Source organism: Neofelis nebulosa, chromosome 1 (genome assembly GCF_028018385.1).
Source record: "Neofelis nebulosa isolate mNeoNeb1 chromosome 1, mNeoNeb1.pri, whole genome shotgun sequence".
NCBI classification, from domain to species: domain Eukaryota; kingdom Metazoa; phylum Chordata; class Mammalia; order Carnivora; family Felidae; genus Neofelis; species Neofelis nebulosa.
In genome coordinates this window covers 171,580,629-171,606,495 of record NC_080782.1, presented here as the reverse complement: position 1 = coordinate 171,606,495, position 25,867 = coordinate 171,580,629, and the positions used below count along the sequence as shown (strand labels likewise).

At 37.2% G+C, this 25,867-nt stretch overlaps 1 protein-coding gene across 8 annotated transcripts in view; it reads right to left on the bottom strand.

Annotated features, from left to right (window-relative positions):
* NALCN (sodium leak channel, non-selective) overlaps positions 1 to 25,867 on the bottom strand; it is a 333,612-nt gene that overhangs the window by 158,456 nt on the left and 149,289 nt on the right. For all 8 annotated transcript variants that reach the window (XM_058743569.1, XM_058743534.1, XM_058743516.1 and 5 more), the window contains 2 exons: positions 11,973 to 12,140; positions 5,349 to 5,540 (listed from right to left, as the gene is read on the bottom strand). In XM_058743569.1, the coding sequence (XP_058599552.1) occupies positions 5,349 to 5,540; positions 11,973 to 12,140 (360 nt within the window). The remainder of the gene's footprint in view (positions 1 to 5,348; positions 5,541 to 11,972; positions 12,141 to 25,867) is intronic.

The window sequence follows — 25,867 nt, the reverse complement described above, 5'->3', positions numbered from 1 at the left end:
TCTGCTACTTCCTGCCAAAGCATTCTGATAGAATTATGCAGACATTTCAGATGGGATAAGGGTTAGGGAGATGGAGAGTAAAGGGGTTCCCAGAGGAAGGGGACAGCAGTGGAAGAAAGAATCTGGGATGTTGAGCCTGATACAGTGTGGAAGGATCATAGAAGTTTTCTTTGGTCTAGCATTGTTATTCATTCCTCTGTGAAAACCTATTCACTGGGAAGTGTTGTGCTAAGCATGGAGGGTTTAATGAGCAAGACAGATGCCCTCTCTGCCTTTGGAAGATGTGATGGGGGAAACCCTGAAATATGAGCCTAAGTAGGTAACTGGGGATAGAGAAGAGAAGATACTGAAAACTTTAGCAAAATGTGTGGTATCGTGAGGGAAAGGAAGACCTTGAAACAGTTTAAACAGGAGAGTTCCAGGAGACAGTTTAAGTTTTGCTACAAATGGAGAGGGGTCGAGAAGTGGCCAACTGAGGCAGAGACCCATTAGGGAACTTGTGGAATAACACAAGTGAAAATCCTTTAGGACCTCTCTGCCTTCAAGTGTTTCAGGAAGTAGCTGGGGTCCTTCAGTGTGGCTGGAGCTCTGTCAGAGGGTCAATGCAGTGGGCAATCACTTTGTATGCCCAGGCTGCTGTTTTAGGAATTCACATGTTCCTGTCAGGTCCTCTTAGAGGGTTTCACAGTGGGCTGCTGGGCCCAAGATACAAATCCAATCAAACAGTGTTTAATTTCATATCCAGTCTTATTTCCTTAGAGAGAATATGCCACCCAGATGTCTGGGTCAAAATCTGGTTCACGAAAGAGCCACAGAAAAGCTCTTTTCCAGGCACAAAGACTGAGGCTGCTTTGCCAAGTCAGGCTGGCTCTGCCTCTGCCTCTGTTGGATTCCTTCAAGATGGGTGTTCTCCCAGCATCTCTCATGGGCGCACATAGTTTATTCTGCATTCCATAGCTCTAAGTACATATAAGAAAAATCACATGATGCATCCCAAAGTAAAACAGGAACTTGAAGACTCAGCACTTGTTTTTATTTTTACTTGACTCCCACCATCTCGGAGGCTGGTGCCTGCTAACCATATCTTGTGCACTTTGGCTAACACCATAATTAACCAACCTACCACAACACCCAACCCGTGGATAATGAGGGAGATGCTCTATAAGAAGGGAAGGGAGTAAGACCCATGGAGGAGTGTCTGAACAGAAATCTACCATCGACTATCATGTGTTTTTAACCATCTTTTCTGATGATTTCCTGTCAGGCAAGTAGCACCAACGGATGATGCTTTATGTGACTGGGAATGATAATGACTACTTTTTGTAGCTGCAATGTTTTCAACATTTCTTGCAAAATTTGATTATTTTTCAGGGATTTAATGCATAATGCGTTCATGTGCGAGGAAAATTCTACTCCTAGTCATTTCACACATTTAGGCTGTCAGCCCCGTCGGCTGCGGAATCACTGATTAGGGGGCCCCATAGCTGCCTGGCTGCTTTCATTAAGATGGTCAAAGTAATCAGGCAGAAAGGCACAATTGAGTAATTGGAGACCTGAAAATGTAATGCTACTTGATTACTATTATGGCTGGAAAATAGAGCAAATCCCAAGGGGCTAAGTCGGGTGGCTCTGAAGCAGCCTGATCTTTTATACAGAATCTAACATACCGACTTCAAATATATTGTATTGTATAGAATATAACATTTAAAAATGTTTCTAAGAGTTGGATTTTGTATATTTTGTATGTATGGTATATTATTAAATCCACATAATGGTATGAGGAAAATGCTATTGTTACCTACATTTTAGATGTGAAAAAATAAAAGCTTAATGACTAATTTGTCTAGTATCATATAGCTAAGAAGTGAGGGAGCAGTGATAAGAAATCAGATCTGTATGACAAGAAGTGCAAACTCTTATCTATGATGCCTCCTTATTATATTAAAAAATTCTTGAAAATACCTAAAATTTCTCTTTCTTTTCTTCTTCTTCTTCTTCTTTTTTTTTTTTTTTTTGGCAGAAAGTCAATCTGACCTAAGACTTATTTATTGTCCTTATTTATTCTTCTTTGCCTAAAGGCTGATGTTTTGCTAAAGAAACATTTGTGTATTGATTACAGAGTGCTGACTCAAACAAATTAAACCAGGAAGGGAGTGATATCACCCTTGTACAAATATCTAGAATATTCTGAACTCCAAAAGCCATCTGACTCCAAGAGGCTTTGGCTAAGAAATATAAAATCGGTGATGTGAGATTAGAGGAGACAGTAAAAGATGAAGATAAGATTTGAAGTTAAGAGAAGACTGTGTACATAAAGAAGGGGACTGGGGTGGTTTTCTTTTTAGGATCCCCTGTTCCTAGAACAATGGCTGGCCCTAAGTGGGCCTTCAATACTGTGTGCTGAATTAACCTGGGCTCAGAGATGGACTGTGACAATGACAGTCTCAGTGTCATTCTGAACGATGGCGCTCTGCAATTTTCATTTCTCCAGTGACGGGACACACAAAGAGAAGGTGGGCTTAGTGACATCACTGTCATCTTTGCTTGCATGCCCCCAACCCTGAAGAAGAGCTGAGCCTCTTGTTGAAGAGTCTGGCTCCAGGACAATAGCATCCTATGTGGCCCGACCCCAGGCACCGGAGAGGCTCTGCCCCACAAGCTCGCAGGGTGGGCTGCCATCCCCACACCACATTTGGTGCACAGTCTGTCTCTGGAGGGAGATTTAGGCAGAAACTCGGCACCCCCCACTCCAGGTGGCCATGCTCTTAGGAACAGCCACATTTCTAGCCTGGGTGCTTCTGTTCTGAGGGTCACATCAAGAGGCCTCGGCTGAGGCACTTTTCCCTATTCTTCCTGCCACAATACACTCACCCATCTGACACTCACCCGGTGCTGTTCAGTGTGGAAAATGGAATGCTGGGAGCCAGTGGCTTGTACTGTGGTAGTAGGAAAATAAAGACTGGCTGTGACTCTCAGTTTGGCTTGCTGTCCTACCTCACCACCTCCACGCAGGACGTGTCAACACTTGTCTAAGAGCAATCCTTGTGCCTATGCTCTGGATACCCTCTTCAAGAACCCTTTGCTATTGTCCTCTGTGTCTCCTACATCTTCAGCCTCACCTTCTACTTGCTTGTTCTCAACGAACATTTAAATACAACCACACTTTCATCCAACTTAACCCTTCCTTGGTCTTATATCCTCCTCTTACCATTGGCCTTGCTTTCTCCTTTACTTTCTGGAACAAGAAAGGCTCACCGCAGACCTTTAGCATATTCTGTCCCCAAACCCAGGACACTGTGTTCCTCCACTTTGATTGTCTATGTACAGCTGTTCTTTAGTGACTGTTCCAAGAAGCCTACTTAGACGTTTCCATTCCTGGTTACAGATCTTAGTTCTGGGTTCTCAGAGCACCTCGTGCCTGCCTCTATCATGCTTTGCATTTACTTACTTGGCATGCCCTTCAACTGAGAATTTCCTGAAGACTGGGGATATAGTCGTGTTTCTGTCCTAAGATCACCAAAATTGTCTGGCTCTTTATACGCACTCAACAAATGCTTGGTGATGCATAATAAATTTAGCACGAGATTAAAAAAAATAATAACCAGCCTATATAAGTCTACCATTTTGAGTACAGACACCTTTGCCTTCAAAGCTTAGTTTTTTAATGTTTGTTTCATTTTTGAGGGAATGTGCATGAGCAGAGGATGGGCAGAGAGACAGGGGGACAGAGGATCTGAAGTGGGTTCTGTGCTGACAGCAGCGAGCCCAATGCAGGCTCGAACTTGCAAACCATGAGATGGTGACCTGAGCTGAAGTCTGACACTCAACCGACTGAGCCATACAGGTGTCCCACAAAGCTTATCTTTAAAAAATGAATTAGGGGCGCCTGGGTGGCTCAGTTGGTTAAATGTCCGACTTCAGCTCAGGTCACGATCTCACCATTTGTGAGTTCGAGCCTTGCGTCGGGCTCTGTGCTGACAGCTCAGAGCCTGGAGCCTGCTTCAGATTCTGTGTCTCCCTCTCTCTCTGCCCCTCCCCCACTCATGCTCTGTCTCTCTCTGTCTCAAAAATAAATAAAACATTAAAAAATTTAAAAAAATGAATTATATACTGTTGTTACCCCAAGATTATTCTTCCCATATAAATGGGTATTTCAGCTTATGGTGAAAAAATACATATTTTTTTGTCTTGGTCATTACATTTTTTCATGTTTTTAATTCCACATGGAGTTAATTTCAGAATCCTTGGTTAGGGGTTGTATTTTCTACATGAATTCTGTTTATGATTGATTTTTGACTTCCTCTTTTAGCCTAAGTGAATTCCTGATGATAATGCAGAGGCATGAACTAGAGAATTTTCCAAAGACATTTCAAATCTGAAGAGTTTATGAATTTTCTTACATTGAAAATCAAAAACTTCCTTCTAGATTATGCTTGACATTAAAATTTATGAACTGTAGGGGCGCCTGGGTGGCTCAGTTGGTTAAGCGTCTGACTTTGGCTCAGGTCATGATCTCACAGTTCCTGGGTTTGAGCCCTGCATAGGGCTCTGTGCTGACAGACAGCTCAGAGGCTGGAGCCTGCTTCAGATTCTGTGTCTCCCTCTCTGTATGCCCCTCCCCCGCTCTCACTCTGTGTGTGTGTGTGTGTGTGTGTGTGTGTGTGTGTGTCTGTGCGTGTGTGTGTCTGTGTGTGTGTGTCTCTCTCTCTCTCAAAAATAAATAATAAATATTAAAAAAAATTAAAAAATAATATATGAACTGTGAAACAGATTTTGAAATGTCAACTTTCACAGACACAAAAAACAAATTTTATTTTAAGATTCTGCTAGGGGCACCTGGGTGGCTCAGTCAGTTAAGTGTCTTGACTCTTGGTTTCAGCTCAGGTCATGATCTCACAATTTCATGAGTTTGAGCCCCATGTCAGGCTCTACACTGCCAGTGTGGAGCCTGCTTGGGATTCTCTCTTTCTCCTTCTCTCTGCCCCTCCCCACTTGTGCTCTCTGTCTCTCCCAAAATAAATTAATAAACTTAAAAAAAATACTCTGCTATACTTTCATCTATAGGTACTAAGAACTCTAGCTTTCAACTGGACTGGTTTTAGCCTCTCATTTTATTAGACTATTTCCAGAATTTTACAATTGAAGTATAATCTAACAGTGTTGAAAACGGGCTCAAGTGCCTGCACCCTGCAAAAGAGACCATTTTCAATATTAAAACTGAATTATTCCAAGTTATCAAAAATATGCCAGTATTTTTGATCCACTGTTAAAGGGATATTATTTTGATGTTAACCATTATTGCTAAAATGGGAATGATGGATTAAATTGACTGCAGTTTTTATCCTTACCCTTGGAAACGTTGTAAACCTGTCCAGTTCTTCAACAAAGCAGAACATCTGAAGACTAATTGCTGACATAACAATCAAGAGGCTGGCAGTAAATACGACCAAACTCCCAAGCTTTTTTCCAGGACCAAATATCTTGTACACAAAGTCTTCTAATGCAGGTGAAATCTTAATAAGTCGAACTACCCGAAGAACCTGTTGTGGGAGAGGAAAACATATGTACTTGATCATTTACTCACACTGAATCTTAAACAAGTTCACACTAAAACCTCATTTTTCACAGTACTTCATAAAATCACACTTTTCCATGTGAGTAGCTACAGACAAAAAGTAACACTACAATAACTAAGATCTTGGTGTATCTCAGTGCCTGCCTTTCTGCCTTTTAGCCAGAGCTCAATAAATCCTGAATGAATGAAGGAAAATGGTGGTAACAAAAGCTTTTTTACATATAATGTGATAATTCAAAGTGCTATTACTCTTTCTTTCTTTCTTTCTTTCTTTCTTTCTTTCTTTCTTTCTTTTTTAGAGAAAGAGAGAGGGCATGCGAGCTGGGGAGGGGCAGAGAGAGAGAATCCCAAGCAGGCTCTGTGCTGTCAGCACAGAGCCCAACATGGGGCTTGATCTCACAAACTGTGAAATCATAACCTGAGATGAGATTAAGAGTCACATGCTTAATCGACTGAGCCACCCAGGCACTCCTCAAAGTGCTATTAACTAATACATATTGTTGAAACACAATTGATATTTTTCTCATGTTCAAATGTAGATGAAAGGCTTAATCCAACATTAGCTATATGTCTCATAAAACAAAGCTTCCTATATATTATTGTACATATAGACTTTTCCTTTTAAGAATCTACTATCAAAGAGTCCTTACTTATGCCTGAGAGTGATACCATAATATCCATTCTATCCTCTCTTTAAATAATAGAACTATCAGAATTTTAGCCTAACAAGTGGCTAGCAAGGACTATAGACTACATTTTCCAGCCCCACTTATAGCTAGGTGTGGCCAGTCGACTAAGTTCAGATGTAAGGAACATGAAAAGAAGCAATTTTTGCAACTTTTGGCACATTTAATTAAATAAACTTGCCCTGGATACTCTTTATGCTTTCCTCTGGCAGGGAAATTGAAATGAATGGAGTAGTCCCTTTGGACCAGAAATGGAAGCCTTGTATGGAAGCTAACAGATTCAATCCACCTCAATAGGCAGGCTTCCTGCATGACTGTGTGGAGCAGAGCCACCTACTTTCCCTGGACACCCACCAACTACTGGAGAGAAACAAACTTCTGTCTTATGTAAGACTTGCATTTTTAGATCTTTGTTATATCTAAATACACACACATATTTAGATGTTTTGCATATATATAAAGGCAACTCTCCATAGCTTACTGATTAATAAATTCACTTGCTCTTCACTTTAACAAATACTGATTAATTATTATGTGCCAAACATTGTGTTGGACAAATAAGATTCAATGTTTATAAATTACAGAGGGAGTATAATATAAAGGCAAAGCTCCTAAGGGCATATTTATAAGATTAAAAGTATAATTTAGTATGTAATTCAAGGTTGAAATATAAAACACGGAAAAGTAGCAATTTTTCATTAAGTCTGAGATGTCAACATTTTTATATGTGCCTCTGAAAAATAAAAAGTGCTTCCAGTTAAAGAATGGCATACCACTGATTATAAGACAGATTCCAGATTTAGAGATAGGAAATAGGAAAACAGGAAAACTATGGTCTTGGCACAAATAAACTATGGTAAGTGGAAAGGTTGTCCAAGATGGTTCGATGAGAGCTTAAGGTGACTGTGAATGCTTTTTAGTAGCAGAAAATAAATACTCTTCAATAGAGTAAGAGCAGGAAATGCTTTTAAAACCTAGTTTTTAGGGGTGCCTGGGTGGCTCAGTTGGTTGAGTGTCTGACTTCGGCTTGGGTCATGATCTCACAGGTAGTGGGTTCAAGCCCGGTGTCAGGCTCTGTGCTGACAGCTCAGAGCCCGGAACCCGCTTCGGATTCTGTATCTCACTCTCTCTTCACCTCCCCCGCTCATTCTCTCCTTCTCTTTCTCTCTCTCTCTCAAAAATAAACATTAAAAAAATTTTAACCTAGATTTAATTTTTACACATATAAAATAACATATGTTTGGATTTTTCCAGCATCCCTAGCTTCCTACTGTTCTTGATTTTCTTTTGACAAATCATTCCTGCTCCACTCTTGGTCCATGAGGACCAGAAGGGACTCTGTGATGCCCATGATCCAGGCCGGGAGGGAGTATTCACAATGACCTGAGTCATCCTCAAAACTTTTGTTGGACCTGTAAGAGGTGTGCCATTTTTCATTCCCAATTCACATTACTGTGAGCACCACAGAAATCTTGAGCTCTGGGAGCCATCTTTGCCACTACATGGAGCAAAGCTAGCTTAGGAATAACTGACACAGAAGAAAAGTGAGTGAGGAAATAGACTGAGCCCCTGCGACACCATTTTAGCCTCTGCATCATGCTATACTTGAAGACACTCTTACTTCCTTAAACTTTGAATTAACAGAATATATTGTGGTGAAATAATAGGAGTGTCTACAGAATCCAAATGTAGCCACATGACTAGTAAACTAAATGGACACACATGTAAAGAAGTTGAGAAAATGTATATTTTCTTGTTGCTAATTTTAATTCCTCCTTGCAATACTGAAAAAAGAAAATTCATGTGAAAAATCATGTTGTTCCAAGTAAACATTATGCTATATACATGGTTAAGCTACCAGTTTTCTGTTTGAATTTATATATATTCCCAAATCCGAACATATTACACTCAGGTCATCTTTCCAAGTAATAAGCAAATAGCTTTATCATAAGAACTATTAAAATATTCACATTCATATTAATATCCTGAATAATTATATGGAAGGATTTCACATTCTTATCAGATTTGTTTTTCTCAGATATAAATGATTCAGTATCTAATTGTTAATAGCTAAAATGAGCAAGTTTACAGGAACAATTTAACTGGCTTATAGCTCAACTTTCAATACAGTGTGTTCTCTCCACTTGTATTAAAATCATATTTAAAAGATTGTCTAGGGGCGCCTGGGTGGCTCAGTTGGTTAAGTGTCTGATTTCAGCTCAGGTCATGATACCGCAGCTCGTGAGTTTGAGCCCCATGTCCGGCTCTGTGCTGACAGCTTGGAGCCTGGAGCCTGCTTTGGATTCTGTGTCTCCCTTCTCTCTCTGCCTCTCCCCTGCTCATGCTCTCTCTCAAAAATGAATAAACTTAAAAAAAAAAAAGAAGATTGCCTAAGTAATTTTGAGCCCTATCCCAAATTCTAATAAAACATCCTATGCACATCTGTGCAATTTTGATAAATTAAAATTTCATTAGTTGGAAGAAGCAGAACTTAACATGATTCCTACATGGCCGATTTGATCAGCATTTTCAAAGGGGAAAGCCTGCATCCTTGGAAAGGCAAAGTCCTTATCAGTGACTCTAGTTACGCCTTTTCATCTATTTGGGGATAAATACGCTTTTCACTCTGTTTACCCAATAAACCCTTTTGATTTGGTGCTTCCACAGACAGGAAATAAAGTAAACCATACTCTCAAAGATAAGCACTGCAGAACATTTTGTGGTTATTTCCAAAGCATATTTTCCTGGTCACATTTCTAAGTCTATCTCTTCAAGATCACTCTGCTAATTACAAGTGAGATACTTCAGAAATTGTATGGCCAAGAATATGGACTATGAAATTAAATTTCTTAGCAATGCGTTTCCATCACTTGTTAGTTATGTGGTCTTGAGCAAGTTATCAAGTGTCTTAGCACTTCAGCTTGCATGCATGCTCTCTGTCTCCCAGGATTGTGGTGCCTAACCAATAGCATGATGCTCTCGGCCCAGTGCCCAGCACATAGTAAATGCACAATAAATCCCAGCTAATGTAATCATAATTATCCGGTACATCAGAGCTGTAGCATTTTGCAACACTTTATTTCTTCCTACAGGACAATGGTGCCCTATGCTCATTCCAGTCCAGCCATGCTGGCCTTTGTGCTATTCTTCAAACACAGCAAGCATGTTTCTACCTCAGGACAGTTGCCCTGTGGTTCTCTTGGCTTGCCCTTTCATTTCACTCAGTCTCTGCTCAAAAGCAACTTCTTCAGAGACGGCTGCCATGAGCAACCTATCTAAAATAGCACCCCACCCTCAATCTCCATCCTTTTCACCCTTGTTTCTCCTTTACTGCATTTCCAGAACTTTATTCCACATTCTTTTGTATCCTTGTTTGTGAACTATTTGCCCTCTAGAATGTAAGCTTACTGAGCTAGGGCTCTTCCCTGCATATTTACCTCTGTCCTCCGTTTCTGGAACAGTGCCTGGCACATAGTAGGTGCTCAGTAAATATCATTTGAATAAATAGATGAAGAACACCAATGATTGCTCTCAGAGATAACTGATGTTATAAAGGGAGTCATTTTGTACTAAACTGTTGACTTCACTTAAATACCAAAATGTGAAATTCACCGCCAACACGATGAGGAAAGGCCATGTCAGATGAGAAATGTGAGGACCCACAAGGGAGATCAAAGTGGACCCACAAAGAGCCAATCTGCTCAAGACAGTCAGTTCTTATATGTGAATGTGCAAAAATCTTTGTGACACTTAAGCTTCTCCACAAAACAATCCAGGCAGTGTTTAATTATTTCATTAGGGAAATATAAACATGGTCAAACAGAGAGAGATACAAATGAAAATCACTTAACCATTAACATAAATTAAACTGTTATCGATTATGATCCAGAATCAAAGATAACATTAAAGTTGCAGACTTGGGGCACCTGGGTGGCTCAGTTGGTTAAGCGTTCTGTCTCTTGATTTCAGCTCAGATCATGAAATCACAGTTTGTGAGTTCAAGGCCCACATCGGGCTCTGTGCTGACAGTGTGGAGCCTGCTTAAGATTCTCTCTTTCTCCCTCTCTCTGTCCCTCCCCTACTCTCTCTCTCTCTCTCAAAAAATAAACTAAAAAAAGTTGCAAACTCACTGAGTTCCATACTATGTGACTATGTCTATATATATATAAAACTATTAGAACCTTGCATGCTAATTTTAGGTATTTTGGGAAAAATTGACTAATATAAAAAACTAGACATAATGACTGTTAATAATCTGTAATAATTTGGTTTATTTCTTTCCTGTCATTTTTCCATTTATAGGTATTTTACATATAAATATATAGCTATAGATATACATACATATAACATATATATGTTATATAATTTTATACTGTTTTGTGTTTAAATAAAATATAATCATATTATTTTAATCATGTCTCTGAGTAATTACAAATTCATCATTGTCATTATTTTTGTGGTCAAATTCGCATATGACTTGCTAAGCTATTCCTCAAATGTTTACCATTTTAAAAGTTCTCATTTTTTTAATCTCGTAAACAATTCTCAAATAAATATCTTTAGATTCAAAGATTACTCTATTTCTAACTTCTCACTAAAAAATTATCTGTGAGAAAGTATAGAAATTTTAAAGCCATGAATATATTTTGTATATGTATCCTTGCTGAAATAGGGACCAATATATTTTTTTAATTTTTAAAATGTTTTTATTTATTTTTGAGACAGAGAGAGACAGAACATGAATGGGGGAAGGTCAGAGAGAGAGGGAGACACAGAATCTGAAACAGGCTTCAGGCTCTGAGCTGTCAGCACAGAGCCCAACACAGGGCTTGAACTCACAGAGTGAGAGATCATGACCTGAGCCAAAGTCAGAAGCTCAACTGACTGAGCCACCCAGGTGCCCCGGGACCAATATTTTTCTTAACTTGGTTAACTTAATAGGTCTATAAAAGATATTTTGTTGTTTTGATTATCAAGCATATTTCCTAAATTATCAAACATATATATTAAATACTCATGTTGATTTTGTGAATCTAGACAGCAGTGCCCAAGAGCATACAATGGCATAATTGGGAAGTATATTTTGTACCAAGAGTTTTAAACATGTATATATCTCTTGCCCTCCTCATCTCACTTATTATAACCAAGCCTAAGGATATAACCCAACAAATGACAAAGGGCTTATGTCCAAAGATGTTGATGTACTGAAAGCTTGAACCATATATCCTTTGTGATTTCGGTATGTTTGGCAATGATTACTAGAGGCCTACCTTTTAACCCATGTGTTTGCAGGATATTTGTTATCATTTCTGTGAATTATATTTTCATGTCCTTTCCCCAGGTATCAGAAGTATAGACTTTCAGGTTGCAGTCTGGCAGCTGAAGTTAAAACTGCTCTGAAAATAACAGCTTTGGAATCTCTAATAAATAAAGTCAGTGAAGTTGGAATGCATCTTTTTTCAGCTTAGGAGAAAATTTCATCTAAAACATCTCCACTGTAAATTTTCAGAAGTTTTAAAAACAATGTTATAATTTATGAATGCACTATTTTTGGCACTGAAGATGTCGCTGGGCCTATCTGAAGTTTGTATTTATTATATAATAATTGTATATAACTATTTAATATAATTATGTATAGTTATTATTACATAACTGGTATTTCCTCTGGAAAGAAACAAATTCTACTGACAAATAGACGTTATTCATATTACCTGAAAGTATGTGAACTGAGAATGATAAAGATCTGGATATACATGAAGAGTAGTTCCAATTACTAGCAGTAGCTCAAATTTGTGGAGAGATGAGCTAATATATCCAGTAAATCCCAAACACCATATCTTCAGAAGTGCTTCCAAATCAAAAAGTACTGTAAAAGCCACCTGGAGGAACAAGGAGACAGGGAAATTGGAACGTAAAACTGTAATTTATTTCAAAATGCCTCATACATTTGTTAGTGTGTAAATCTCAGCTGCTGCTATTATAAAATGAAAAGCCCACAACAATCTAGAATGACATGTTATAAAAAAAATGGTTTAGAAAAATACCAACTAGAACACAGAAGACCAAAAACATCTAAAGCAATCAGTAAAACGTGTTAAAATGTTAAATGTTTCTAAGTGGTATTATTTCTTTATTATTCACTATCTGATATTATTTAAAAGTCATCGTCATCTATTAAATTCTGTATACACAGAAAGTGTGCATTTTTCCATACTTTATATTTTCTAAAGATAGTTTCTATAATGCATATGGCATATTGTAAAATGACTTGCATCTTACTAAGCATCATCAAACTAAAATAAAAAAGTGTAGATCTAATTTATGTTTTGGGCCACATAAACAAGCAAAGAAATAGGGATTCTATATCAAGCATTATGTATATGCACACATAAATTAATATATTAATATGATTTATGCCTAGAATATTAATTAAGAAAATTAACAATGCATATTACTATATTAATAAATTAGTATAACCATTTAATCTCACATTAATTCTATGAATTTGCTATTACTAATACCAATATTATAAAAAGTACTCATAAACACAGCATGTTATTTTTCCTTTACTTGTCCAATGGGTAAAAATACTCATTTTATAAAAAAGTTTGCAACTGGAATGAAAGTGTGTAATATAAAATTAACTTAGAATTAAAGAGCACAAGAGTGGGTGTTGGAATTAGTCAAACATATCCCTCTGAGAAGATGCCAGATGATTTACTGGAAAATAGGAGTAGTGGAGAGCTCCCCTCTCTTATTCTTGGCCAACACAGAGTATCAGAAGGGATTTTTTTCTTACTCATATTACATAATAAAGGCCATATGTGAAAAACCTACAGCTAACATCATACCCAAAGGTGAAAAGTGGGAAGTCTCCCCCTAAGATCAGGAACAAAACAAGGATGTCCGCTCTCACCACTTTTATTCAACATAGTACTGGAAGTCCAAGCCACAGCAATAAGGCAAGAAAAAGAAATAAAAGGCATCCAGATTGGTAAGGAAGAAGTATAAGAACTAGAACAAACAACCTTAAAATTTTTATGGAACCCAAAAAATCCTGAATAGCCAAAGCAATCTTGAAAAAGAAGAAAATAGGAGGCATCACAGTCCCAGATTATAAGATAGACTACAAAGAGGTAGTAATCAAGACAGCATCATACTGGCACAAAAATAAACACACAGATCAACAGAACAGAATAGAGAGCCCAGAAATAAACCCATGATTACATGGTCAACTAATCTATGACAAAAGAGGCAAGAATATGCAGTGGGAAAAATACAGTCTCTTTTCAACAGTCTCAATTGTGTCAGAAAGTTGGATAGCTTCCATGTTGGATACATAAATATCTATGATTGTTCTATCTTCTTGTTGGATTATTCCTTTTATGATTCTATAGTGTCCTTCTTTGTCTCTTGTTATAGTCTTTGTTTTAAAGTCTATTTTGTCTGATATAAGTACTGCTACCCTAGCTTTCTTTTCACTTCTATTTTCATGATAAATGCTTTTCCATCCCTTTACTTTCAATGTCCATATGTCTTTAAGTCTGAAATGAGTCTCTTATAGGCAACATACAGATGGGTCTTGCTTTTTTATCCATTCTGTCACCCTATGTCTTTTTTTTGATTGGAACGTTTAGTCTATTTACATTCAAAGTAATTATTGATAGGTATGTACTTACTGCCATTTTGTGACTTGTCTTATGGTTGTTTTTGTAGTTATTCTCTGTTCCTTTCTTCTCTTGCTACCTTCTCTCAGTTTGCTGGCTTTCTTTAGTGACATATGTGGACTCCCTTCTCTTTATTTTTTACATAGCTATTACTGGTTTTTGGTTTTTGGTTATCATTATGTTTGTATCTAAAATCTTATGCACATAGCAGTCTATATTAAGTTGATGGTTGCTTAAGTTTGAACCCATTCTTTACTCCGGTCCCTTACACATTTTTATGTGTATGGTGTTATACTTTACATCCTTTTATTTTATGAATCCCTTGACCAATTTGTATAGATATACTTAATTTTACTGCTTTTGTTCTCCCTAATTTTTTTAAAAAAATTTTTAACATTTATTTATTTTTGAGAGACAGAGAGAGGCAGATCATGAGCAGGGGAAGGGGAGAGAGAGAGAGAGAGAGAGAGAGAGAGAGAATCTGAAGCAGGCTCCAGGCTATGAGCTGTTTTGCTAACACAGAGCCTGACATGGGGCTTGAACTCACGAACTGCAAGAGCATGACCTGAGCTGAAGTCAGACCTCAACAACTGAGGCACCCACCCAGGCGCCCCTGTTCTCCCTACTTTTATTACTCCTACTTAGGGTCTTATTTTTCACTCAAAGAATCCTTTTTAACATATCTTGTAGAGCTGGTTTAGTGATCATTAATTCCTTTAAGTTTTGTTTGTTTAGGAAACTATCTTTCCTTCTACTCTGAATGATAGGTTTATTGGATATAGTATTCTTGGCTACAGGTTTTTTCTTTTAGCACTATAAATCTATTAGGACACTCCCTTCTGGCGGAAAAGTTTCTGCTGAAAAATCATCTGATATCCTTATGTGGTTTCCCTTGTATGTAATGGTTTTCTTTCACTGATTTTATAGAGTTCTTTATTTGTCACTACTTTTTTGCCATTTTAATTATTATGTGTCTTAATGTGGACCTCCTTGGTTGATTTTGTTTAGGGCTCTTTACCTCCTGGATCTGTATTTCTGTTTCCTCCTCCAAATTTTCAGCTATTTTTTCCTTCATGTAAATTTTCTGTCCCCCTTTCTCTCTCTTCTTCTGGGATCCTTATAATGCAAATGTTATTATGTTTGATGGTGTCATTGAGTTCCTTAAGTCTATTTTAATTTATTATTATTTTTTCTCTCTCCTGTTCAGCTTGATTGCTTTACACTCCTGTCTTTCAGGTCGCTGATCCATTCTTCTGCTTCCTCTAGTCTACTTATTCCATTTAGTGTATTTTTAACTTTATTTATTGAGTTTGTTATCTCTGATTGGTTCTTTTTATGTTTTCTTTCTCTTTGTTAGGGACCTCTTCACTGAAGTCTTCCATGCTTTTCTCAATTCTAGTGAGTATCTTTATGATTATAAATTCTTTATTAGTCATATTACTTATCTCCATTTCATTTAACTCTCTTGCTGTAATTTTGTCCTGTTCTTTCATTCGGAACATATTCCTCTGAATCCTCATTTTGTCTAACTCTCTGGGTCTGCTTCTATGTGTTAGGGAAGTCAGCTACATCTCTCTTGGAAGTAGTGGCCTCATGAAGAGTTCCTGTAGTGCCCTGACGTGCAATGTCCCCTGCTCACCAGAACTTGGTGCTTCAAGGGTATCTCCTATTATGTTGTGTGTGCCCTAGTGTTATGGCTGAGTCTTTTTTGCCTTCAGTCTAGTCATCCCCAATTGCTCTTTTTGCCTGTTTTGGGCAGGGTTGGGTCCCTGTGTTGTTAGTGGGCTGGGCTGGGGCCGCCTTGGACTTGAGTTGAGTCAGACCAGGTTTTGCCAGAGATGCAGTAGCACCAAACTGTAGGGTGCTTCCCCTGTCTTGTCCCCCGTAAAGTATTCATTGATGGGTAGGACCAGCAGTCAGAGAAGATGTCTGCCCCTAACCCAGTGCTGGTGCCACAGTCAGACTGGTGTGTGTAGTTATCTTCCCCTCTCCCCAGGGTAGGAGTCACCTTGGGGTGGTACTGGCCCCTGTTGGGGCTGTTTACATACTGCCAGGCTTGTGGCACTGCTTTGGTTGGGCTCCAGTCAGGAGTATATTGAAGGGGGCAGGTCTACAAAAGAAGCATGGGTGGGGCACACTGTTAACAAATTAGGCAGAGAATGTTGTCCCACAGGTATACAAATGCCTAAGCTAAGGGGTGGGGGGAAGGAATTGGTGTCTGCCAGCTCTTTTGTTCTTGAAGTCTCCTAAAGACCCCTGCCCCTCTAGCACATGGTCTGAGATTAGTAAACAAATGTCCCTTCCATAAATCCCAGATGTTTTTCAAACTGCTGCTTCTATGCTGTATCTCCCTGGGGCTGTTTGTTGTATTGTCCTTTTAAGGGTGGGGAGTCATTTTCCTATTGCCTTCCAGGCCCTCCCAGAGTGGAGTCTATTGACTTTTAAAGTTTCAATCCTTACACCCTACTGATTGTAAGAATTACTGAAATTAGGCCCTTCTGGTTCCCAAAGTCAAATTACAAAGATTCCTCTTCCTATGCAGGCTCCCTGTACCTGGGATGCCTGGTGTGAGGGTCTGTTACTCTTTGCTTTCCATGCCCAGGCATCCCTCCCTCCCATGGACAGTTCTCAAGGTCATTTAGCTCTTGACCATGTCTCTACCCTTCCTACTCTCTTCAATATGGCCTCTTCTCTACATTTAGTTGTGGGGACTCTGTTCTGCCAGTCCTCAGGTTGTTTTCTGGATTATTTACACTGATGTGTGTGTTATCTAGTTGTATCTGTGGGATCAGGTGAGCCTAGGGTCCTCCTACTATACCATCTTACCCAGAAATCCTCAGTGTTTACTTAATTCAACATCTTCCTTACTGATTTATTGAAGGGTGGTACTTCCTTGATAAGGAATCATCAGGAAAAATGGTTAAGCACTTTGCTACTTCTAAAACAAGACTGCACTAACTATCCTTATGCAATACCAGTATTTTATTGGGCTTTTATGTCTATGAATAGATTCTCAAAGCTGGCATTGCTGGGGCAAAGGACAGGTTTGCATATTTGATATTTTAGAAAATATTAAGGGATTACTTTTAAAATGCTATAGTAAGTCTTTTGCCTTCCAGCAAGGTGGGAAAGGGTTTCTTGTCCTAAATCTGAAGAATCACCAGATGTAATCAAACTTAATCAAAACTTTGCTTATCTGTTCATATATGTATTGATCATTTGGATTTTTCTTTTTAAAACAATTTTCCTGTTCATAACCTTGCCAATTTTCTATGGTGGTGTTTTGTCTTTCTTATCAGTTTTTGGAGTTGCTGATATTAAGGACATTAATCTTTGCCCACTATATGAACTGCAAATATTTTTTCTCTAGTCATTAGTTTGATTTTTAACTTTGGTGGCATTAGTTCTACAAGCACTCTAGATTGTATATGGTCACATATATCTATATTTATCTTTTTAAATTTTTTCTTTACCTTTTAAAACAAAAATGGACTTCAGAAGGATTACTATCGAGGCTTCATATCCAAGAACACACTGTTTTCTATTCATTTGGACTGTGTTCTTTGATAAATCTGTGTTCTAAATTTCCCCCACAAAGATGTTATTGTTTGCTTGTGAAATTTATTTCTATGAATTTAATATTCCAATAACTAATTCAAATGTGTTTTTTTTTTACCTTTTTTACTTTTTATTTTTTTACCATTTTCGCCTAGTTGTTCCAGTGGAGAAAAAAGATACTGATTTATCTATATTGATTTTCTATACCTGCCATACTAGATTCTTCTATTAATTCTAATATTTTAAATATTATCTCCTGGATTTTACAAAAATATGTACATTTTATCTGCAAATGATGATAAGATTTGTTTTTCAAGACTTATTTTGGAGTTTGCATTAATTCATTAGCTATAATGGTACAGCTGTACAGTTATACACTACCCAATGAAGTGGCAAAAAGAATCTATAATGTGCTCCTATTTTCAAAGAAAGTTTTCCAGCATTCATATATAATGGTTGCAGTGGGTTTTAGTAATTAATTGCTACCATGTTTAAGGACTTCCATTCACTTCCTGTTCTACTTACAGGATTTTAGCTTTTAATTCATTGAGGCAATGGGATATATCACACAAATCCTTGATGTTGACCATTTATGTATTCCTGGAATAAATCTTAGATGGTAATGCTAACCTGCTGGACTTTATTGAATAGCACTTTATTTATAATATTTGTAGCTATTGTTATATATGAAATTCGTCTATAATTTTACCTGCCCTACCATTATCAGGATTTGGTTAAGCTTATGGTAGCTTTATCAGACTTACTTTGGAGTTTTCCATTTTTTGCATGATTGATAATTTCTTAAATAAAATAAGAATGATCTCATCTTTGAAAGTAGGTACAACCCATGGGAACTCCCAAGTCCATGTGAGGGCGGGCTAGTGCTGACTCATTTACAGTAAAGCTTATTCTTTTTCTATCCATCTGGAGTCAATGTCAAGATTGAAGTTTTCCTCATCACATCCTTCTGAGGATGGACTTTATCCTTTTTTCATTGAAGCACAGACTCCATGTGTCCTATGTTATGTGGGGGTCTCTGTTCTGGCACCTCATGTTCACAGCCTCTTCTTCTACACTGGTTATAGCTCTTAAAATGGCAAGTTTTAGGTGACAAGGACATGCAAATGCCTAGAGGGTAGCCACTGGCATTAGTGTCCATCTCATGTTCCACACTCAAATCACACGTAAGTTTTTGGCCTTGAGAATATTCCTTAATCTTTTGCATGTTCTGCTAAACATTTACAATGTTTTAATATTTTAGATTCACTTTTACTTGTTTCATAGAGACATGATTCTCAGCCACCTTTTAGGGCCACCTTGTATGTGCTTCCTATTATCAATATATTATCTGAGTTTGTGTTTAAGCTTTATTGGATTTTCTATGTCTTTTGATAAGAAAATTCAACCTGTACACATTTAATGTATCAAAATTAGACTTGGTCTTCTTTCCAGTTTTTTTGTAAGTCACTGCTATTTCATCTTTTAACTTTTTCTTGTCTTTTCTGACCTGGTCAAACTGTTGCTGATTTCTTTCTCCCCATTGTTAATTTGGACATTCTACACTGCTTTTCTAATCCCACGGTTCAATTCCCAACTGTCAGAAATCAATCTATCTTTTTTATTATCGCATTAATATGAAATAATTATAAGCTCCTCTCTCTCCCACATAAATCTGCTTGCTCACCCATCCCTCACACCCCCACCCATCCACAAATTTCATAGCATGCTTCTATCACCCCACACTCCATGGGTGTCATGCCCCTTCCTAAATCCTGTTTTTGCTGAGATTGTTTACACTTTACTTCTAGTTTCTTGAACCATAATTATTTCTTTTTTTCCCCTCAAAATTCTTATTTGGCATCTTTTTAAAAATCATCTTTCATTTGGATCTAATACCTACCTCTTTTCTTTCCTTGTCAGCTTCTCTGATCTACCTTTCCTTTTCTATTTCTCTAATACACTTGGGATTAGCATACTTGGGAGTAGTTTGCTCAGATAAATATCACAGGTTGCATACTCTCTTAAACCTTCTCTATCCAAAATGCGTTTTTAACATGGACATGGCAATTCTGGCTGCATACAGATTCTTTCCTCTTAACAGTCTATACAAATATTGTTTCACTGCCTTCTATGTTCCAATATTATAGATGAATCATCTGATGCAGTGTATTTATCTTGTTTTCACATGTTATTTAAACTTGTTCAGAGGCTTAAAAAAATTTTTTTTAATGTTTGCAACCAAGGAAGGTCACCAGCGTATGTCTAGGAATGTTATCTTTTTTTTTTTTTTTTTCATTTCATCACCCTGAGATTTAGTGACTCTTTTTGGTCTACTGATTTATGCTTTTCCTCAACTGAGGAATATTTTTCTATGTCATTTATTATTGCTTTTCTTCTATCCATTCTCTTTTTCCTCCAGGGGCTAATATATTGGTCACATTGAAGTGTCTAGTCTCTTTTGCTTTTTCCCCCTCATTATTTTTGCCATTTCCTTGATTGTTCTCCCCCCACTTGATCTCCTGTATAAATCATTCTTTTTTGGGGCACCTGGGTGGCTCAGTTGGTTGAGCATCAGGCTATGGCTCAGGTTATGATCTCACGGTTCATGGGTTCAAGCCCCATGTCAGGCTCTGTGCTGAAAGGTCAGAGTATGGAGCCTGCTTTGGATTCTGTGTCTCCCTCTCTCTCTGCCCACCTCCTGCTCACATTCTGTCTCTCTCTCTCAAAAATAAATAAACATTTAAAAAATTAAAAAAAATAATTATTTCTCAACATCAGCCACGCCCTTTTTCAGTTCATTTTTTGAAAATTTTAGCCAAAGTGTCAGAAAATTTGTTTTGTGCCTCAATTGGCAGTGCTTGAGACATTTAAAAAACAAAACAAAACAAAACCCTGCTATGTCTTCCATCAATTGTACTTGATTGGGAGACTCTTGTACTGATTCATCTTGAATTTCTGAGTTTCATCTTCAGTTTCTGGGTCCCTTTTATGAGAATAATTTTTCTTTGCTTGTTCATGACTACATGTTTGCTTTTTGTTTGTCCTTTATGCTTTCCTGAGCAATGATAAATGAGGAGTAGTAGGGGGTACTGCGGTTTTTGTGGTAAGTGACTTAACAACCCATGGCCTCTCTGATGGGCATCAAGGAGGGAGCTGCCCCATGTCAGGACTCTCATGGGCTGGTGGAATCCATTTCAAACCCCCTCTACCTGGAAGTAATACAACTTCTAGCAAGGCTCCTTTTCTGGCTCATCAAAGTCAGTGGCATTCTTCTGGCTCTCTCTGGACTACAAGTGACTACAGTGGGCAGGTATAACTTCTTCACAGGGTCAGGCCCAGGCAACAGAGGACCCAAATCTCTGAAATAAGTCCAAATAAATGGATGAGTCTTTTCCAGCCCAGGCTTGTAACAATATGAAAAAGTCCTCCAGACACTCGGGGGATCCCTGGAGAAACTGAAACACAGCCATGTGTGTCCTAAAGGTCCAATGTGCAGCCTGACCTGGCTGTCGTATTAGCAGAGTGAGCAGTGACAGGCACCCACACATCCATCTCTAAGCTTCACCTGCATTTTCAGAGTTTCATTCCAAAGGAAAGAATGAAATCCATATCAAAGTGTTTTTTTTTTAAAGTAGGCAACTAGTAATAAATACCTGAAATATGTCCAAATAGATAATCAAATTATATATAAACACAATTAATCACTTTAGTAACTTTGAAAAAGTTACAGATGAAACTATGTAGTAACTATGAAAAAGACAGATGGTATGATCTCTTTAAAAGATCATAATTCATAATTAAATATGCACCCGGATCCATTTGGATTATTATTTGCTTAGTGGGGAAACTTATATGCTTTTCAAACCTACTAAGAGCCACTAGAACAAGATATAGCAAATTGTTATGTGATTATATGTAAGTACTATATTCCCACTAATTTTCCTACTAGAGTTCCTGATTTCAATACTCATGGGATCAATACCTCATTTTAAACATAATTTGTTAATTATTAAAGTCTAACATTCTACTTCTGAAAAACAGTAATCCCAAAGTGGTAAATTTTTGTGAAAAATGTGATAAATGAGAATATATGTAACTTGTAACTATGGGTTATTCTGGTATAGGGAAAAACTACGTCAGGAACTAAAAGAGGGTTTAGAAAAATTAAATTAGCTTACATGCTCATTGGCTATTTTAGTGTAAGCTAGAGGGTTTAGTGCCAAGATTTCACTTCAGAGGAATGTAACAGTTTAGTAGTATCAGAGGCAGGGGAAAGCTATAGCCACCCTTCTCAGTGGATGGCACAAGCTTGTGTTGGTGAACTGAGCCTTGACAATAGCCGGACAGGGGAGGAACTTGCCAGGGTCATGCTGTTGGCCATACAAAAGGGCTTTCTGCAGAACCCAACTACTTGGAAGAACTGCCCATAAGAATCATCTAGAAATGCGTCCAGTCTCGGACTTTCTATAAATCCCAGGCAGTCAGCACTGCAACCCATGGAAGGGTGGGCCCCCACTTGCCATTCCTGGCCGGGGGATGCACTCACTGTTGCTATGGTGCCTCGCTCTGCAGCCCCCACATGGACAGGGCACCCTGGGACCCTTCCTCTGGCTCTCATCTTTGCAGTACATTACACAATGTGTGAGTGTTTACAAGTTGAAACTCACCTTCTTTTTTAAGAGGGAAGGTAAGACTTGTTAAGAGTGCGATAAACTCTCCATAAACATTCTTGTCAAATTACTTGAAACAACTTGGAAATAATGCATGCAGAAAACAAAATATTTCTTTCTCCTTATAATTTTTTTAAATAAGTGTTTTTCAATCTTTTTTTTAATCACCCCCTCCTCCCCAACCAGGAGTCATTTTAGATATTTTCTTCCCAATCACCACCCCATATGGAATTTTAATATCAAAGATATATATATATATATATATATATATATATATGCATCTATATCTATCTATCTATCTATCTATCTATCTATCTATCTATGTACACATGTCATGTACCTATCTCTACTCTATAAATAGAAAAATTAAGAATTTTTGGCCTCTCTAAGAACCAATTTTTACCTCTTTAGAGGTGTTTTCACCCCTGTCGAAAATGCATACTCTGTAGATATATCTGGTTTGATGTCACCATGGCAGAGTTTAAGTAACATTTTCAGGAATGCAGGTTATATGAGTTCTTTAAGCATCACATTCCATCACTTCTTCTCCAAATTTTCATTTTGTAATAATACTTATGGAATTTAATATGTACTGTAACAAACCCTCTTGTCCTCATGAATATTACCAATAATGGAGTTCAGATTTAAAAATTAAAAGAGTTGTTTTAAGAAACAGTATTACATCTGTTTCCAAGAAATATTTTTTTCGGGTGAAAAGTAGGAGAAATTAATTTAAAATGCTTGTTTTCTAAAAGAAGTTGTAATTGGATTTGTGAGACTAGCAGGTAAAACAGGAAGACGACTGCCAAATTTCTGAAGCTAAGGAGAAAAATAACCACGTGGAAAATGACATGCATAATATAAATGCAACAATAGAAATCGTTTTGCCCTTTTAATTCAATGAATAATGTATGACCATTTATAGGTGACAAATTATAAATGAGCTGATAGTACCGTACAGGTCTGAGAAGATAAAATGGTAGAGATACCACCCACATATAGGAAAGATATTTGAAATATATCATCCAAGATTTCTGTTGTGGTCTCTATTTCATACTTTCAAAGAAACATAACGGATATTATGAGAAAATGAAGGAAAATTTGTCACAAAAGAAGATTATAGGACAAAAATCATGAGAAATTCAATTCAGGTAACCTATTCTCCTAAATGAAGTACAGATTAAATAACACCAATATAAAGGATTATTTGCATCATTCTACAGGTGTCTGTAAATCACCTGCTCTTAGTCTACAGTGTTCTTTCAGTATTCTACATAATTAAAGAGCAAACTTTTGAAAAGTCACTGAATAGTAGAAAATGTCATTATTATATGATTTTTCACCTAAAAGGGTACTTACTGTCCACGTCCATTGGAAAAAAGGACCACAAAAGTTATTGCCAGCAGAAAGTTATTTAATGAAGTTTTCCAAAAAGGAAATTAAACTTCATGATAATCTGAAATCATAACTGCTGTTATGGCAATGAGTTACTTTCTTAATTTGGTCATTTCTTGTGATTAATGAGCTGAAATATGAGTGTCAGATTTTGTTGGAACTAAAACAAATGGCTCTTTCATTTAATGTCATTTTAACAAATATCATAAAGCCAGATGTCCTCAGAGGGACACAGAATTACTTTTCTAGAAAGTGTGAGTCCACACTTTACAAAAGCCTTTCTGCTTCAAGCACACGGCTGTCATAGGAAAACAGAAAACCGAAGAGATATCCCGGTGTTCTAAACAAGGCAAACGTCTCTCCTGAACAAAAATGCAACAGAGACTTCACTGCTCACTTCATTGTGCTTGCTCTCCCATCAGTTGGTGACTTTCTTAAGAGAGGAATTTTGTTAAAATTGTTAATCTTCTATGCATAACATTGTGCTGATAAATTTCTGCTAATGGTACAGCCTAATGGATATGCAGATATGTTTATGTATTTTTACATAACGAGGAAAGTATTGTTCAAGTTTTATTACTTGACAAGAATATCCAATTTAAAATATAATCACGTTCATTATAAAAATGTGATTTTACGTATAATATGTATTGTGTTCGGTCAGAATTAAAAATGAAAACTCTTACAGAAGAGAGTAAATTTACCTTTTTATGTTTATACGTAGCCTAACAAAGAAAGAGACTTTTTTCCTATTTCTTAACTAATTTTAAATTTAGGCTAACTGGTCCAAAGTAGCAAAACTGGTATCCAGCTATAGAATGGAAGCTGAGGAGCTTAATGTATGCTTAAAAGATATTTTGTAGACTGCAAGTTGACTTTCATGGGTACAATGGTTCATTTTGGATTTTGGAAATTATCCTGGATTATATGGGAACTTGAGAAATTATTTCTCTGAAAGCTCAAGGCCTTTTCTGATCTATTTTAAAAACAAACTTTCCAACACATTACATAACGCTATTGCCTTAAATACTGGATTACTATAAGTCCATAAACTTGAATTTCTGTTATTATAGCTATTTTAAGAATCAAATGGGATAACGAATTCCTTTAAAACAGCAACATAATAGAATCCTCTTGAAAATAGCAGCTATTATTGTTGTTAGTATATTTAAATTTAACACATAAAGATGTCAGTTGACATACTGTCTGTTTCTATAGCTTAAATGAAGACTGAGCCCACTGATCATTTTTGTAAATACAGTTTTGTTTTGTTTTGTTTTTCTCAGAACACTACTATTCTGAGCCCACACTCACTTTTGTACAATAATGGTAGAGTTGAGTAGTTGAGACGATGTGTGGCCTGAAAAGCCTACAGTGTTTACTATCTGGCTTTTCAAGAAAAAGTTTGCTGACCCGGACTTAAAGCTCCAACTGTCCTTGTAAACTTTTTAAAAAGAGAGTATTTTATTAAAAAAGAAAGTAATTTTGATTAAAATTACTTATGAACACTCATTTGAAACAAATGACTTTGATTCATGTAGAGGTTTCTGATATAAGAAGAGATACTATAATTTGAATAAAGGCCAAACATGCTTTGGGGAAGTTCAGATACCCAAAATCAGTCAGTAGAAGTGGAACAAATTCTGAATGCTTCAAGTTCAAGAATAAAGCAATGTCCACATGGTTTTAAAGTGAACTAAGTCACCACTACCTAGTTTACCAAAATCAAATTTATTTTCAGTGGTTTGGGAAGGGGGCAACAATTTGTAGACACATAACAGATTCTGCTGTAGAATCCTACCCGGCTGGGTTTTTTATTTATTTAAAAAAAAATTTTAATACTATATACAAAAAGCAAATGACAACGATTTACCAACAAGACCTGGGCTCTCCCAATGCACTTAAATAGTATCAGTGAACTCTATATTAAATTATTTGAAATTTTGTTGGCATTTCATGATCATAAATTAGCTAACACACATAAATACATTAGGGAAGAGATCAAATTTATATGTGGAAAAATTAGGTAAAATTTACCAGAGGATTTTGTTCTATTCCTATGTTCCCAGTGGATGGCCTTGGTGTTTATCCTACGGGGCTGATTTAGTGACCAAGTTCCAACCCTGGGCTACACAAGAAATGTTAATGTAATCTCCAATATCCAGGACTTCTTCAGTAGCAGATACAACTCACTCCAGAATGATTAGCATAGTCCCAATCACCAGTAGCCATTTCTGTTCGGATTCCCAGGCGTTTTGTCATCAGCCTTTTAACCTCTGGTTCTAAGACTATTGTGTAGTTCTTCCACCTCACCTA